General features: G+C 38.6%; 1 protein-coding gene across 1 annotated transcript in view; it reads right to left on the bottom strand.

The window, feature by feature from the left end:
• Stpg4 (sperm-tail PG-rich repeat containing 4) overlaps positions 1 to 15,768 on the bottom strand; it is a 39,061-nt gene extending 23,293 nt beyond the window's left edge. The window contains 5 exon segments of the mRNA XM_026385768.2: positions 853 to 907; positions 1,329 to 1,393; positions 11,638 to 11,895; positions 13,237 to 13,296; positions 15,484 to 15,768. Of these exon segments, the coding sequence (XP_026241553.2) occupies positions 853 to 907; positions 1,329 to 1,393; positions 11,638 to 11,895; positions 13,237 to 13,296; positions 15,484 to 15,768 (723 nt within the window).
• Between the last annotated feature and the right edge of the window lie 1,203 nt (positions 15,769 to 16,971).

Raw genomic sequence — 16,971 nt, forward strand, 5'->3', positions numbered from 1 at the left:
ATGCAGAGAATTAAGAAATAAAGCCTCGAATTCAAGAGAATAAAGTAGTAGTTGTATAAGGTTGTCATTTGAAAATATTGATGAAAATACCAGGAGTAATGGCTAAGAGTTGAAGGTGGCTGCCCCCAAAAGACGGAATAGGTGGTGGGAGGCAGAGCGGAGAACTGCCATGTGTGATATCTACAGTACCAACTGACATTTAACCATGTACTGGTATCGTGTTGGTGATAACAAAAATATTTTAAGGGTCTGGGGATATATAGCTCAGGGGTAGAACACTTACCTAGCATGTGCAAGGCCCTGGGTTCAATCCCACCACCACAAAAATAGATAAGCAAAATTAATAAATCATTTTTGATCCTTTTTTATTTGTTTTTTCAGTCTGATGCCTACTGAGGCACTGATGCTACACAAGGAGCAAATTATTTAAATTGAGAAATAAAAATTATAATCTGTGTATTATGTATATATTCTGGAGTGGCTAAATAAAGTTAATTAACATATGCATCATCTCACATACCATTTTTTGTATGAGAACACTTAAAGCCTACTTTATGGAGGATTTTCAACAGTAAATATATTTTAGTAACAGTAGTCACCATGTTGTACAGTATGTATCTTGAACTTCAGAAAGTTAAGGGACTGGACATTTTCTTCTGTAATTTGCCATGAATGGGTTATTTACATTGAAATTCCCAGTGTATCTTCAGATGTACTTAAAGTATAGCTTAAATTAATTGCATTAATCATTCATGTCTTATGACAATGAGCAAAATGTTAATGTATTAAAAGGAATCACTGTAAATTTAAACATCAAATTCATCATGAATTAATTGTCTGCATTATACTTACAGGAGTAAAGTAGATTGTTGGGAATCTTTGAACTGTAGAACGGAATACAAAGCTCCTGTATTTAAAAAAAAAAAAAGGAAAAAAAATGGTTTCTAAATCTATTTTCTTTTTTTGGTACTGGGTATTAGACCCAGGGTGCTCAACCACTAAGCCACATGCCCAATCTTTTTGTTGTTGTTGTTTTTGTTTTGAGACAGGGTCTCACTAAGTTGCTGAGGTTGGCCTCAAACTTGTGATTCTCCTGCTTCAGCCTCCCAATTTGCTGGGAATTACAGGTGTGCTCCAACTCACCAGCTTCTAAATTTATTTCTAAAGTGAAGGTCTTTGTTAACTTACTCCCTATGTATCATTTAATATTTTAAAATGCTAATCTGAATATGAGGTGCATAAATGAAGTTTAAATCACAAGTATTGGTATGTAAATATGTCTGTAAATAGGCATGAATGAGATGATTAAAAGTAACTTCGTTGATTACCTGGAAGCATACTTGGGAACTGGTGTAGGAAGAATCTCGTATTGCCCTGGGTAAAGGTGGAGTGACTACATGGAAGGAACAAGGACACAATAATAGATTAATAGAGGTTATAAACTCACTTGATTATCTCTTATTCAATAATCCTTTATTTTATGACCACTAAACATTTCATCATTTATTCTCTGCTTTAATAGTAGGAAAGGTATACCTCTCCAAAGGTTGAGCTCTCAAACATTCATTATGTATTCATTTTCCATGGTGAATTTTATAGACAATCTGCCTGAGATGTTGCATGGGAAAATGCTGCCTCATTAATCACATTTTGAATTGCTAGAGTCAAAAAAATCACTTGGACCATTTATTACAGGGCTGGTGGTGGGAAATACAGTGGTGAGAGAGACATGGCCCCTGACAGCAGGGGTGAGAGGCACCCTCAGGAATGATTCTAACACTGTAGTCAATGCTGAAATAGATTGACAACCAGGGCAGGAATGGGGGCGGAGAGTAAACCCAATGGGGTGATCTAAAGACAGCAAAGAGGAGGAGATTTGAGGGGGGCATTTAAGAAAGGGAGGACTTCTTCAAGCGGAGACAGGAGGAATTTCAAGAAGAGCCTTCCAAGTGAAACTGTCTTTCTGCCCTATGTCAAAATAGCTGCAGACTATCTAGGTGGCTCCGTTGTCCCTTTATCTGTGGATGCCCAGAGGATGAGGAGCAAGGGAGTTCATGAGGGAGAAGAGGATATGTGAAGGGAGGAAGGAGAATGAGGAACAGGAGGGAACAAGGGCTGGAGCTCCAGACCCTGTTGCAGGAGCTGCCAGGCAGGAGCTGGATCAGAAACTCCTCGGGAGGCTGAGGAGAACCATCTCCCTCCATCTCCTGGTATTTTTTATATAGAATTTTGAGAAATGATGCTGCCTTTGTTGAAAATGAAGCATCCTCATCCTGGCCTAGCTGTCACCTGGAAGTTCAGCTATTATATTTCACCCTGCAGCTGTTTTTCCCATGATAGCACACAATTTTGATTGCAGAGGCAGCTTTTTGTGATACAGTGATAACAGTATATATGAATTTATGATGAAATACACATGCTGTGGCGACACACCTGTGCTTTACTAATTGCCCACTTGACATAATAAATACAGAGGAAACAAAGGGATTGCATCATACTACAGAAGCAGAGAAGCAAATTTTAAGCAAAAGGCTTTCTTGGGGGCCAACAATATCCTATTTCTTGATTTTGGATATGGTTCATGCATGTTTTCTATTTACCTTAAACTGTGCTTACATGCGCATGCTCGCTAGCGCTCTCTCTCTCTCTCTCTCTCTCTCCACACACACACACACACACACACACACACACACACACATACACATACATACGGAGAAAGAAGAAAGAGAATTGAAAGGAAAGGACCCTTAAAAAGCAAGGTGCTCCATTCATCTATTGAAGGGCATCTAGGTTGGCTCCACAGTTTAGCTATTGTGAATTGAACTGCTATAAACATTGATGTGGCTGCATCAATGTTTTTAAGTTTTTAGTATGCTGTTTTTAAGTCCCTTGGGTATAAAATGAGGAATGGGATAGCTGGGTGAAATGGTGGTTCCGTTCCAAGTTTTCTAAAGAATCTCCATACTGCTCTCCAGATTGGCTGCACCAATTTGCAGCAATTTAAGAGTGTGCCTTTTTCCCCACATCCTTGTCAACACTTACTGTTGCTTGTATTCTTAATAACTGTCATTCTGACTGGAGTGAGATGAAATCTTAGAGTAGTTTTGATTTGCATTTCTCTAATTGCTAGAGATATTGTACATTTTTTCATATATTTGTTGATTGATTGTGTATCTTCCTCTGAGAAGTATCTGTTCAGTTCCTTGGCCCATTTATTAACTGGGGATTGAATGCAGGGACCCCAGGGCTTGGTGCATGCTAGGCAAACACTCTACCACTGAGCTACACCTCCAGAATATTTTGAGCCAGGGTCTTGCTAGTTCCGCTGGATGAACTTGAATTAGTGATCCTCCTGCCTCAGCCTCCTAAATAGCTGGTATTATAGAAAATTACCACCACTCCTGGCTCCTGAGGGATTTTTTTTTAATGGTATTCTGTTTTAAACTTCAAATTCCACTTGTTCATTGCTGGTATATAGGTGAATAATTGACTTTTGTAGGAGGTTTTTTTGGGGGGGATGTATTATTTTGGATTATTTACATAGTCAATCATGTCATTTATGAATAGGGACAATATTTTTATTTTATTTTATATTTTTATTCCTTCCTTTTCTTGACATATTGCATTAGAGGGATATCCTTGCCTTGTCCCTCATCTCGGTAGAAAACCCTCTAGTTTCCTACCCTTATTGTTACCTATGATATTAGCTGTAGGGTTTTTTAAAAATAGATATTCTTTATGAGGTTGAGGAAGTTCCCTTATATTCCTAGTTTACTAAGAATTTTTTTTATCATGAATGGGTGTTGTCGATTTTGACAAATGCTTTTTCCACATCTACTGATATGCTTGCGTGACTTTTCTTCTTTAGTAACTGATCAGATAGATTAGATTTCTTTATTTTTGAATATTGAACCAGCTTTTCATACTTGGAATAAATTCCACCTGGTTGTGATATGTAGTTACTTTTGTATTTTGTTGAGGATTTTTCTAACTATGTTCATGAAAGACATGGGAGTGGTTTGTTATTTTCTTTTCTCGTGATGTTTTTATCTGTTTTTGGTATAAGGGTGATGAGTTAGACAGGTTGTGCTCTATTTCTATCTTCTGGAAGGGATTATAAAGAATTAATATGATATCTTCCTTAAATGATTGGTAGAATTCATCTATAAACCCATGTGGGCCTGACATTTTCTGTTTGGGAAGGTTGCTATTATTTCAATTTATTTAATAGCTATAGACCTATTCAGAATGTCTATTTCTTCTTGTATGAGTTTTGGCAGACTGTGACTTTCAAGGAATTCGTTGGTCCATTTCATTTAGGTTATTAAATTTGTGGTCATAGTATTGTTCATAACATTCCTTTATCATCCTTTTAGTGTGTATGAGATTTAGCGATATCCCCTCTGTTCTAATATTAGTCATTTGTATCCTCTTTTTTTTCCTTAGTTAATCTAGGTCAATTTTATCAATCTATTGAATAAAACATTTATTTAATTGATTTTCTCTACTGCCATTTTTAATTTCATTGATTTATGCTCTAATTTTTATTTCTTCTGCTTACTTTGGATTTACTTAATTCTTTTTTTTTTATATATATTTTATTTTTTAGTTCTCGGCGGACACAACATCTTTGTTGGTATGTGGTGCTGAGGATCGAACCCGGGCCGCACGCATGCCAGGCAAGCGCGCTACCGCTTGAACGACATCCCCAGCCCATAATTCTTCTTTTTCTATTTTCCTAAGGAGGAAACTTAGGTGCTTGATTGTCGATCTTCTTTTCTAATATAAGCATTCAACATTACCAGTTTCCCTCTATGCTCTGACTTCACAATATCCCACATATTTTGTTGAAATGTGTTCTCATTTTTATTTAGTTCAAAGTATCATGTAATTGATCCATGTGTTATTTAGAAGCATGTTGCTTAGTATCTGCATATTTGGGGATTTTCAATTATCTATTATTGATTTTTGATTTAATGACACTGTGGCATGAGAGCCCACTTTTTATGATTTTTCTTAAGTTTCTTAAGGAGTGTTTAATGGTCCAGAATATGGTCTATCTTTTTTTAAATTATTATTATTTTTTGTTGTAGATGGACACAGTACCTTTATTTTGTTTATTTAGGTTTTTTATGTGGTGCTGGGGATTGAACCCAGTGCCTCATGCATGCTAGGCAAGTGCTCTACCACTGAGCCATAACCCTAGCCCCAATATGGTCTATCTTATAGTGAATATTCCATGTGAGCCTGAGAAGATTTTTTTTCTGCTGTTCCTAGATGAAGTAGTCTATAGACATCAATTATAGCAGTTGATTGATGGTGTTATTGAGTAACTATATCCTTGCTGATTTTCTGTGCTTTTGATAAAGGGTTGTGTAAGTCTCCAACTATAATAAGGATTCATCTGTTTATCTTTGTAATCCCATCTGCTTTGCCTCACATGTTTTAATGGTCTGTTGCTAGGCACACACATATTGCCTAACATATTTTTATATCTTCTTGGAGTATTGAACCCTTTATTTATATAATGCCCTCTATCTCTGATATGTTTCCTTGCTCTCTTAAATCAATATAGCTTGTCCTGCTTTCTTTCTCTTTTTCTTTTCCTCCTTTCTTTTTTTTGGGGGGGTTTGGTGGTGGGGGTGGGGACAAACCCAAGGCCTTATGCAGAAGAATCACAAGTCTAAGACCAGCTTGGGCAACTTAGACTCTGTCTCAAAAGAAAAAATTAAAAGGGCTTTGGGGTATAGCTCAGTGTTAGGGTGCCTCTGGGTCCAATCCCAGCACTTCAAAATAAAATTTTAAAAAAATGAAACTTTGATTTTTTACCTTCACTTATTCCTTCTTCAAAGGCTCTTCATTTCTGACCTGTATTAACTTCTTTTTCTTTAATGAAGTTCTTTGAAGATTTCTTGCAAAGCTGATCTACTGGTAACAAATTTCTTCAACTTTTGTTTGTCCAAGAAAGTCTCTATTTCTGCTTCACTTTTTTTTTGGGGGGGGCGGGGTACTGGGGATTGAACTCAGGGGAACTCAACCACTGAGCCACATCCCCAGTCCTATTTTGTATTTTCTTTAGAAACAGGGTCTCACTGAGTTGCTTAGCACCATTTGCTGAGGCTGGCTTTGAACTAGCGATCCTCCTGCCTCAGCCTCCCCAGCCGCTGGGATTACAGGTGTACAACACCACACCTGGCTTCTGCTTCACTTTTGAAAGAGTTTCACAGGGTACAGATTTCTAAGCTGGTGTGATTTTCCTTTCAATATTTTAAATACTTCATTTCAGGCTCTTTCTGTTTGTGAGATTTTGGAAGAGAAGTTGGAGGCAACACTTATCTCGGTCCCTCTACAGGTGTCTCTTCACCCACTCAGAATTTTTTTTCTGTCTCTAATTTTCTGGGGTTTGAAAGTGATATATTTAATTATGGCTGTGTTTTGTTCTGGTTTTTATCCTGCTTGGTGTTCACTGAGCTTCCCAGATCTATGGTTCGGTATCTGACATTTAATTTGGGAAATTCTCAGTCAATATTTTTTCAAATATTTCTCTTCCTTTCTCCCCTGCTTTTGTATTTATATAAATATTATATACATATATATAATATATGATATATATATTTATATATAATATATAAATATTATATATATATATATAAAACACACTGTGCAGTTGTCCCACAGTTATTGAATATTATGGTTTTTTCAGTCTTACACACAGGACTAGAAACCAGAAATCATTGTGACCCTGTTTAGGGAACTCAGACTTGAGAAGCCACCATCAGAATCATTATAAGGTGAACAGAGCCAAAGAGCCAGCAGGTGCAGCATTTCCAGGTGCTAGTGGTAGAAATTTCATTCTCTTTTCTTGGAGAAGTCTCTTGGGCTTTCTTCATCCATGTGGAAACATCAGTGACTCACTGCTCAGATGTTTTAAGGTCTGAGAAACAGACACATAGGACTTCTTAAAAAAGCAGCATGCCTCATTATAGCAATCATATTGTTGTTAATTTTATCATTAGCTTGCTGGGTGTGGTGGCACACACCTGAAATCCCAGTGACTCAGGAGGCTAAAGCAGGAAGATTACAAGTTCCAGGCCTTGGGGAATGTTCTTGAAAAATAAAATTTCAAGAACGATAAGTGACACCCAGTCAGAGATACTCACATGCAGACAACATGACTTGACTTATATATGGAAAAAATTTAAAGACTCTACTAAATAATTGTTAGACTAGGAAAATAAATTCAGTTAAGATGCAGGATACAAAATCAACATGTCCAAAAAAAAAGTAGCATTTTTATACACCAATAGTTGAATTTGCTGAGAAAGAAACCCCATTCACCATAGGCCTGTCGACCCTGAGAAAAACCACTTAGAGATCACATCCACCACAATACTGTCTTAACTCAGTGTTGTCACCTAGGAGCATTTTCACATCAGTGGACATTTGGCAACGTCTCGTAATATTTTGGGGTATTACAATTGGGAAGGGAGACTGGTATCTAGTGAGTAGAGGCCAGGAAAACTGTTACACACCCTACAAAGCACAGAACAGCTCCCCACATGAAGATTTATCCTATCAAAATATCAATAGTGCTGAGGCTGAAAAACCCTGGATTAGACTTGCAAGTAGAGATGTTGAAAAGACAGAGGGACTTCAAAGGAGAAGTCTAGACAGGAGATAAGTATTTGGTAATCACCAAAATAGATGGTGTTCATAGCCTTAAGATTGGACAAGATCAGCATCCCAGGGGACAATGCAGATGGAGAAGAGGTCTGAAAGCCTGGGGGCACTCCCAGGTCAACAGTTTTTTTTGGGAAATAACAAAGACAGCAAAGGCCAAAAAGTCAAGATCAAGGAGATGTTAGAGGGCTGGGGATGTGGCTCAAGCGGTAGCGCGCTCGCCTGGCATGCGTGCGGCCCGGGTTCGATCCTCAGCACCACATACCAACAAAGATGTTGTGTCCGCCGAGAACTAAAAAATAAATATTAAAAATTCTCTCTCTCTCTCTCTCTCTCTCTCTCTCTCTCTCTCTCTCTCTCTCTCTCTCTCCCCCCTCTCACTCTCTCTTTAAAAAAAAAAAAAAAAGGAGATGTTAGAGGTTTGAAAAGACACAGGCCACCCAGGAAAGTGGGAAAGTTAACAAACTAAGGAAGTCCTTTCAGTGCCCAATGGAGGTGAAGGGTTTAAGATGATACTAGGCATTTAGCCACAGAAATTCAGGTGTAATGTGTGCAATGAAATTTAACCAGGGTGCAGCTTTGCCAAATGAGGGAGAGAGGAATAGTCAGGGCCAAGGGAACTGCAGTGCATTGTCAATTAAATATCATGGGAAGCAACTATGATGATTAATTAGGAAATTCAAGCTTTGTGAGGAAGAGAGAACATCAGGGTTTGCGGGGAAGTGAAAAGATAGGAAAATCAATGGGCTATACAGGGGGATGAAGAAATTGTTGGGGTTAGTATACTAGGTTAGCACCAGAGAACTGCCTTCATGTAACTGAGATTATGGAGGAGTGAAATTACAGCTCTTACAAAAAATCTAAGGGGCTTGGATTGTGGCTCAGTGGTAGAGTGCTTGCTTAGCATGTAGGAGGCACTGGGTATGATTCTCACATATAAATAAATAAAGGTCCATCAACAACTAATTAAAATTTTTTTTTAAATCTAAGAAGTAGTTGGGCACAATGGTGCAAGCCTGTAATCCCAGTGGTGTGGGAGACTTAGGCAGGAGGACCGCTAATTCAAAGCCAGCCTCAGCAATAGCAAGGCACTACCCAACTCAGTGAGACCCTGTCTCTAAATAAAATACAAAATATGGCTGGAGATGTGGCTCAATGGTTGAGTGCCCCTGAATTCAATCCCCAGTACCTAAAAAGGAAAAAAAAAATATATATGAAGTAAGCGGCAGGGTGGAGGAGAGGTCAAGAAACCAGGTTGTTGGAAGATCCTCCACTTGTGTATTGAAATCATGACAGGTGTAGGGAAAGGTGTGTCCATGAGGTAAGGGAGCTAAAAATCATCAAAAAGCAAAGGGATTAGGTAACTCTGAGGCCAGTGGATAATTGTGACACCAAGAAAAAGGAAGCCACAAACTGTGTATATTCTCTACAATGAAAACATTATTTCTCTGACATAAAAAAAAAAAGCTATTGTAAACATTGTGAGACCACCTCAAATCCTCTTTGGAAAGGGCCAGATATAGATAAGCATATGCATGCATACGCAAACACACACACACCCTCACACACTCACACTTAATAAGACTCCTCGAGGGCTGGGGCTATAGCTCAGTGGTAGAGCGCTTGCCTAGCACATGTGAGGCACTGGGTTCGATCCTCAGCACCACATAAAAATAAATAAAGATATTGTGTCCAACTACAACTAAAAAAATATTTAACAAAAATAAATAAAAGTAAATTAATTAAATAAAGGTATTGTGTCCAACTACACCTAAAAAATAAATATTAAAAAAAAAGACTTGATAGAGATTGTCCAGTTGAGTTACATACATACTTCAGAACAAAGGTACAAAAATAGTAAAAAAAAAAAAAAAACAAACCCACATCTTTCTTTTCATGTGTATTGGGGCAAGCAGGAAAGAACTCAGGGCCCGGAGCATGCTAGGCAAGCACTCTACCAGCCCTTTTTACAAAACTAAGTCTTGCTAAGTGACTCAGGCTGAACTTGTGATCTTCCTGCCCCAGTCTCTCAGAGAACTGGGATTATAGGCATGCACCACTGAGCCACGAAAAACTTTCTTAGGAATAAAAATGTAGCCTTGATGAGGTATAAAGTGAATATTTCTATTAAAAAGGATAGAACATAAGAATGTTGTCCTGTCTTAGTAACAACACTAATTTCTACAATATCTACCCCAAATCCAAATTATTCTGAATTCTGCTATTTAAAACACCAGACTTTTTACTTTTATAGGTGGGTATACAAAGTTATATATAAATATCACTCCCTTTGTGAATATATTCTCAAATACCTTTGGAATAGAAAATTAGGAAAAACATTGAATATTTCTAGTTCTTGGAGCTTAATCTTTTGTGAGAGGTGGGGAGGAAAGACAAGAGAAAAAAAAAACAGAAGAAGTGTTTTCAGAAAGTTTGTTCATCCTTCTAGGTAAGCTGAATTCATTTGGTCTTATAAGTTTTACCTAATAACAAACTTCTCCGTTTTCCCCTTTCCACGATGGGCCTTTGAGCCAATGCTTAGAGACCCATAGGAGCAAGAAAAAATGGAACAGAAAGGAGAGAAATGGCAGGAGAGAGAACAATAGGATGCCTTTGTGTTTGGAGTACTCAGAGCAGGGTCACATGTGGCTTGGTTACCTGATAACAAGTCATAAAAGTCCAAAGATAACTTAGTGTTTATATTTATCCACTAAAGCAAATAGAATAAGATTTACCCAATGAACATTTATCATTCTGTTCTGTTTTACGGTTATAATTCATACAGCGGTAAGAAGGGTCTACACGTTGGACACATGTGCTCATCCTGTTGAAAATTCTAGTCCACTTGGCAATCGCACTTCCTTGTTTTTAAGTCAGACATTTGTTGCCGTGGACTTCTTAGATTATGATAATAATATTCTAATAAAGTGAAGACTGATACTATTAGTGTCTCCTTTCCAGTCAATGGACATTAGGGCACAGAGAACTGAGACAAGTACCCAGAGTCCAAGTCACAGCTCTGTCCCTGGAACAGGGCCTACTGCTGCCACTTGGATGCCTTCAACAAGATGAGGTTCCCCACTGCAGGGGCCTCCTTGGGATTCCACCTGTCAAAACCTTGCCCCTCATTCAAGGTGGGGGACAGGTGGTAGATTGGAAAGAAGACTGAATCTGGGTTAAAAAGCCCTCAGTGAGTGGTCCTTACCTCTTATTTATCAAATCATGTGTCTTAGAACAAGTTACTAAGTCTCTATTTGCACAGCTTTGTTGCAAGTAGAGGAGATGATATCTGTTCAAGCTACTTCAGAAGATGAAGAAGCAACTAAGAGAATATGCATGGAAGGGTCAAGGTCCACCTAAATCCTACTTAATCCAGGGAGCTTTCCAGCCTTCCAGTCCAGCCTACCTTGAGCTTTCCCTTGGCATTTCCTGCAGCATTATTCATCTCAGCACTTGATATATTTTGTCTTATATTGTTACTTAAATATTTCTAATTCAGGAACTTGTTTCTACCACTGAGCTACACCTCAGCCAAGAAAATATTTTAAAATCTTCTTGCAGTAGATAGTTCTATGCATGTTCTAATAGGAATACTCACCCAGATCCAGGGTTTTCTCTTTGAACGAAGAGGGTTCACCATATCAACTGCTTGAAGAAGCTAGAACATGGCTCAAACATAGATAAGATCCCAGAGGGGAACCCTGATAAGAGTGACCCCAGAGGGGAAAATTTCCCCCCAAAGTTCTATCCTTAGGTTTAGAATACCTCATGAGGAAAAATCTTTCTGGATTCATTTGCAAGCAAGGCAGTTCTGGCTGTCTCACTATAAGAAGTGAGACAACCTAGAGGTTTGCCATTTTCCCCTTGTGTGTGGAGCGGGGTACATAATACAGAATCTCTTCCTCTGGAGCTTTTAGTAGCTTTCCCACAAAACCCAATCTGCTAGTAGAACTTTACCTTATCTTTGTAAACTAATGTGCTGGGGCTGGGCCGGGGCTTGTCTTTGAAGGAGTAACTGGCCGATTGCTTCTTTAACAGGTCCAGGAAGTCAGGAGGCATGTACAGTGGAAGATCATTTAAGACTGGATTGTTTCTTTGCACAAGAGGTGGCTTTTTCCTTCCTTCATTTTTAAAATTGTAGGTTGCTGCCACTGGATTTAATAGGGATTCTTCAATAAAAGTTTTCAAGTGATAAGTGCCAGGTATAGGAGTATTCTGTGGAAAATTGACAGCAGTTTTAAGATCACTGTAAATCTTTAACTTTCCCCAAAGCACCATTCCTAGAAGAGTCATTCCTAAGTAGCAAACTACTTTATTTTTAAATTTAATGAAGTTCTATCACATATAATACTCTTTTTTTCTTTTCTTTTTTCTTTCTTTCTTTTTTTTTTTTTTTGGTATTGGGATTGAACTCAGGGGCACTCAACCACTGAGCCACATCCTCAGGCCTATTTTGTATTTTATTTAGAGACAGGGTCTCACTGAGTTGCTTAGTGCCTTGCCATTGCTGAGGCTGCCTTTGAACTCACAATCCTCCTGTCTCAGTCTCCCAAACCATTGGGATTACAGGCGTGCACCACTGTGTTGGTACATATAACACCCTTGACAGAACAGTATTTCAAGAGAATCGTGATTATTTCTTTTCTGAAACAAATCCTGAATTAACACAAATGGGTAATAGTTAAAATTTAATTTTTTAAAAAGGTAACTTCAGACATATACTTATATTTGCCAATTAAATTTTGAGTATATATTTCAGGCCTCTAGTGAGATTACTCAAGACAGCTTCTTGGTCAACTAAAAGCTATCCTACTTTTTTTTTTTTTTTTTGCTTATCCTACTTTTATGTTTCAACTAGCCTCAGGTGGGAAGCTACCACATAATAACATGAGCCTGAGGATGAACTGGCAGAGCATATGGTCTACTTAGTTCCAAAAGAGGTTTGGTACCTTCAAATCACAACCACAGTGTGGCTCAATGGCCAGATTGGAACTGCTGTTCTGCAGCCACTTTTTCCAATGAGCTGAGCCATTAAAATTAGATCAATTCCAAGAAGGCTTTGACCCATGGAGATTCATTACAAATGATCTTCATTACAAGTGATCTTTTGGTCATTTTTCTTTCATATATTACCATCTTGTTCTTAAACATTTTGTATACACTGATCATGTTAAGTGTTATCATAGGTTCCGTACCATCTATGAGAAAATCTGAAGCCAAGTCGCCTTTCTGGAATAGATGTTTTTTCTTTCTTGTCCAGTGTCACCAAGATCAGAAGATCAAAAGTTCACTTTATTTAGATATTTTGTAAAGCACATGGATTCCTAGAGTTGTTTTACTTCATAAGTTTCCATTACATTCGAAATTTAAAGTGAATTTCTCATTTGTATGCTAATATTAAAATTATAAGCATGAAATGAGGCCCATGTAGACCTACATGATAACTGTTTTTTTTTTTTTTTACAATTAAGTGTTACTGATTTAAAGGGTAAGAATGATTAAAATTTTAATGGGAACAAAAATAATTTGAAGAGGAAAGACCAAAAATATACACACTGTTAATGCTATTCTCCACCAGCTTTCTCTTTGAAAAGAGGAACTCTTCTGGCTTGGTTTCTATTAACAAATACAAAATATGCTTATTCATTTGAGAGGTAATTCCCCTGAAATTAAATTTATAAAACATTACTTGAAGAAATTAATACCTGCATCAAACTGTCATTAAAATAAAAGCTAGAGAATGATAAATTTTGCCCATGACATTTCCTTAAATTGCTCTTTTATGATTTTAAATGCTTTTAAATATCTAAATTCCTTTTGATAAAATTAGAGTAATAAATATTTTCAACTCACTGAGGTGCTGGAAGGATATTAGATGTAACAAAATTTGATGTTCTTTTGAGGAATAGGGTAGGGCTTGAACTGTGGCTCCCTCATGTAACAGCTAAGTACACTGGGCAAATTACTCAATCCTCGCGTGCACTGCTTTCTCACTTTCTCACTTGAGTATAAAACTGAGATACTGCTGACATGGCATGAGAATATGGTATAGTACACATAAAGACTTGCACCTACAACCAGTGTTCAATAAATGATAGCTTTCATTTTCAGAGGGTGGGTACTGGGGATTAAACTCGGGGCACTCAACCACTGAGCCACATCCCCAGCACTATTTTGTGTTTTATTCAGAGACAGGTCTCACTGAGTTGCTTAGCACTTTGCTGTTACTGAGACTGGCTTTGAACTTGATCCTCCTGCCTCAGCCTCCTGAGAAGCTGGGATTACAGGTGTGTGCCACTGCACCTGGATAGCTTTCAGTTTTAACACTTCCTCTGCCAAAGTAGGAAGCAGGTTATTTTGGTATCCTCAATTTTCAAAAAACGTGTCTTCCATAGTTAAGTGCTCTTATTGATTATTTTCCACATTTGTTTTAGCCTCACTGCCCACAATTGTTTAGTTTTACTCTTTTGTATTATTTCTAGTAGGTAAAAATAGTTAAAATATTGAGTTGTACTCCCCACCCCCCAGTACTAGGGATTGAATTCTGGGGCTCTCTACTATATCCCCAGCACTTTTAAAAATATTTGTATTTTGATAGGGGGTCTTGCTAAGTTGCCCAGGCAGGTCTTAAACTCCTGATCCTTCTGCCTTAGCCTCTGAGTACTTGGGATTATAGCCATGTGCCACCACATCCAGCTCATTTCATTTTATAATATATTTGTTATTACTATGAAATATGGGTTATCTCAAGCAAGAATGTATTAAAAATAATTTAATCAGGGGCTGGGGATGTGGCTCAAGTGGTAGCGGTGCTCACCTGGCATGTGTGAGGCATTGGGCTCAATCCTCAGCACCACATTAAAATAAAGATTTTTTTTTAAAAATAATGTAATCAGTAAAAAGAACCTGACATAATTCTTTTTGTCTTATAACTGAAATCCACTCTACTTATGAATATCACAGGGCTTTAGTTTTACTATGAAATATGTGCATTTCTCTAAAAACAAACAAAAGCAAAACAAACAAAAAACAGTTTCATACACAATATGAAGCCTGAACTTCTTTTTAAACATTCCTTTGTTAAATATGTGTGTTGAATCTCCTGTAGCACATTTAATAGTTACAGAAGGAAAACTTTCTCAGGAAGATCAAGGCAGGTCTCCCATCTCCACCCAAAAGCAGAGAAATGAAGTAGAAAGATTAGAGAGGTAAGCATGATAAATCCAAAGGAAGCTAACAGAAGCTGATGTTTTGTTTGGCTCCAGGCAGGTAATCTAAATTCCACCCATCTACTGTTTTAAATTCACTGTCAAAGGGAAAAGATAAAACTCCCCTCACTCAAATTTATTTAAAAACTAAACAAAGGCAATTTCAAACATTTTTGTAGGTACTAAAGTAAGAGACAGGGGAAAAAGTGATGGACTAAGGAAGGAAATTTTTCCATTCTCTCAATCCCCAGCACCACCACAGGGACGGGCGGGGCAGGGAATCGAGTCTCTGAAAAGGTGAAGAAATCTAATCACTCTACTGATGTATTTTCCCAGAGCAATTAGTAATGGACAATGAGGGAAATGTGGAAAACAAAGGATAAAGGGGAGAATAAGAGAGGCAGTAAGGGAAAAGGAAATACGAAGTAAAGATCAAATAATGACAGGAAGAAAGGACTGCAGTGTAGGCGTGAAGGCAGGAAGAGAACCACAGGGAGAGGGAGCGCCTAGGGGCGCCAGAGCCTGCGAGTAGAGAGACTGGGAAAAGGACAGGGGTCCAGAGAGGGGTACGGTGGTGGGGCGGCCAGAGGAGTACCACCGTACCGGGGGCTTGACAAACACTATCGGTTCTCCGCGCCCGAGATCTTCTAATGCTGCGCTGGAGGCTTCGGTGACAACTGCTTGGTCCATTGAGGCCATTCCTCTCCCTAGGCGTCGGGTTGCTAGGAGGCGCCGAGCGGCTGCGGCTCCGGAGCGTGCGCAGAGCACCGCCAGGTTTGTCTCCAGTGGTGGGGGAAGGGATGCGGGCGCTCACAGCGAGGCGCCCAGCGAAGCCAGCGAAGCCTGCGAAGCCAAAGCAGAGGAAATCCCTCCAGACCATCATGCGCTTGTGATAAGAAAATCTAGCCGGCTCTGGAGTTGCCAGAGTGTCCTGGGTGAGTATCTGCGTCAAAGGAGTGTTACCGGGAGGTAACTCCGCAGTCTCCAGCAGCCCCTTCCAGATCACTTGGGAGGCATACTTAGCGCTAAAGGAATACTTTGCTTGAGCATACACTGTGTGTATTCATCCAAGTCGACATTCTGGCGTCACTTCTCCTTTGAGAAGGGAGCACCAGACAGCAGGTTTCACCAGTTGTGAAACCACAGATCAATCCCTTCCCTCTCCCTATAGACTCTTTTGGGCCTCAATCTAGAATTCAACTAAATTCATTTTGGGTTTCTCAATCTAGAAAAATTCTTTTTACAAACCAACCATCCCTCAACATTAATTTCATTTTAGAGTACCTACCATGTTCCAGGGACTTCATATACATTAATCTCATTTAATCCTCAAAACCACCCTGCAACGGCTTTATGAAAGATTTTATGAAAAATCTTAAATCCTAATCTGAGGCTTCCTTGGACAATTTGCCATTTGACTCAGCATCACACAGAAGTGGCAGAGCCATCCAAATACAGATTTGACTCCACTGCCCTTCATACCATGAAATTTCTGCTTCCCTAATGTGGACCTACTACCTGATCCTTTCCTTTCTTGGGTACTTTCCTAACCATTTTAATGTAACATACACACACATCTTTTAACTTAAAATTGAAATTGCTAAACTTGCCAGTGATCTGATAAATCCAGTGGGGATTTTCAGCTCTTATCTAAGGAAGCCTTAATTTTTCATTAATGCATCAATTACTCCCTCATTCTTGAATCCCTCTCCTCCCTTGACTACCAGGATTTGAACACTGACTTGCATTTGCTTCTGTGCTTCTTTCCTATCCTCTATAGAGGATAATAAATACCTGCTACATTGGCTACTGTTTGGAACCATGCCTGTGACACACTATTCACAAAGTGTGGACAAAAACAAAGTTTACAATCCAAGCTCTCACCTCTTTTCTCCCTCATTACAACTTCATGCTCTCTGTAAACCCCAAATGTGGGATCTTCACATCTATAGTCTCAATATATGCTAACCCTCCTGTATGAAATACTATTCCCTTCTTTGACACCTAGAAAACTTGAGTCAATTCCTAGATGTAACCTGCCATGTCCCAAAGGACTGTTTTATCTTTATTGAAGGAATAATTG

The sequence above is a fragment of the Urocitellus parryii genome, chromosome 12 (genome assembly GCF_045843805.1).
Source record: "Urocitellus parryii isolate mUroPar1 chromosome 12, mUroPar1.hap1, whole genome shotgun sequence".
In the NCBI taxonomy this organism is placed as follows: Eukaryota; Metazoa; Chordata; class Mammalia; order Rodentia; family Sciuridae; genus Urocitellus; species Urocitellus parryii.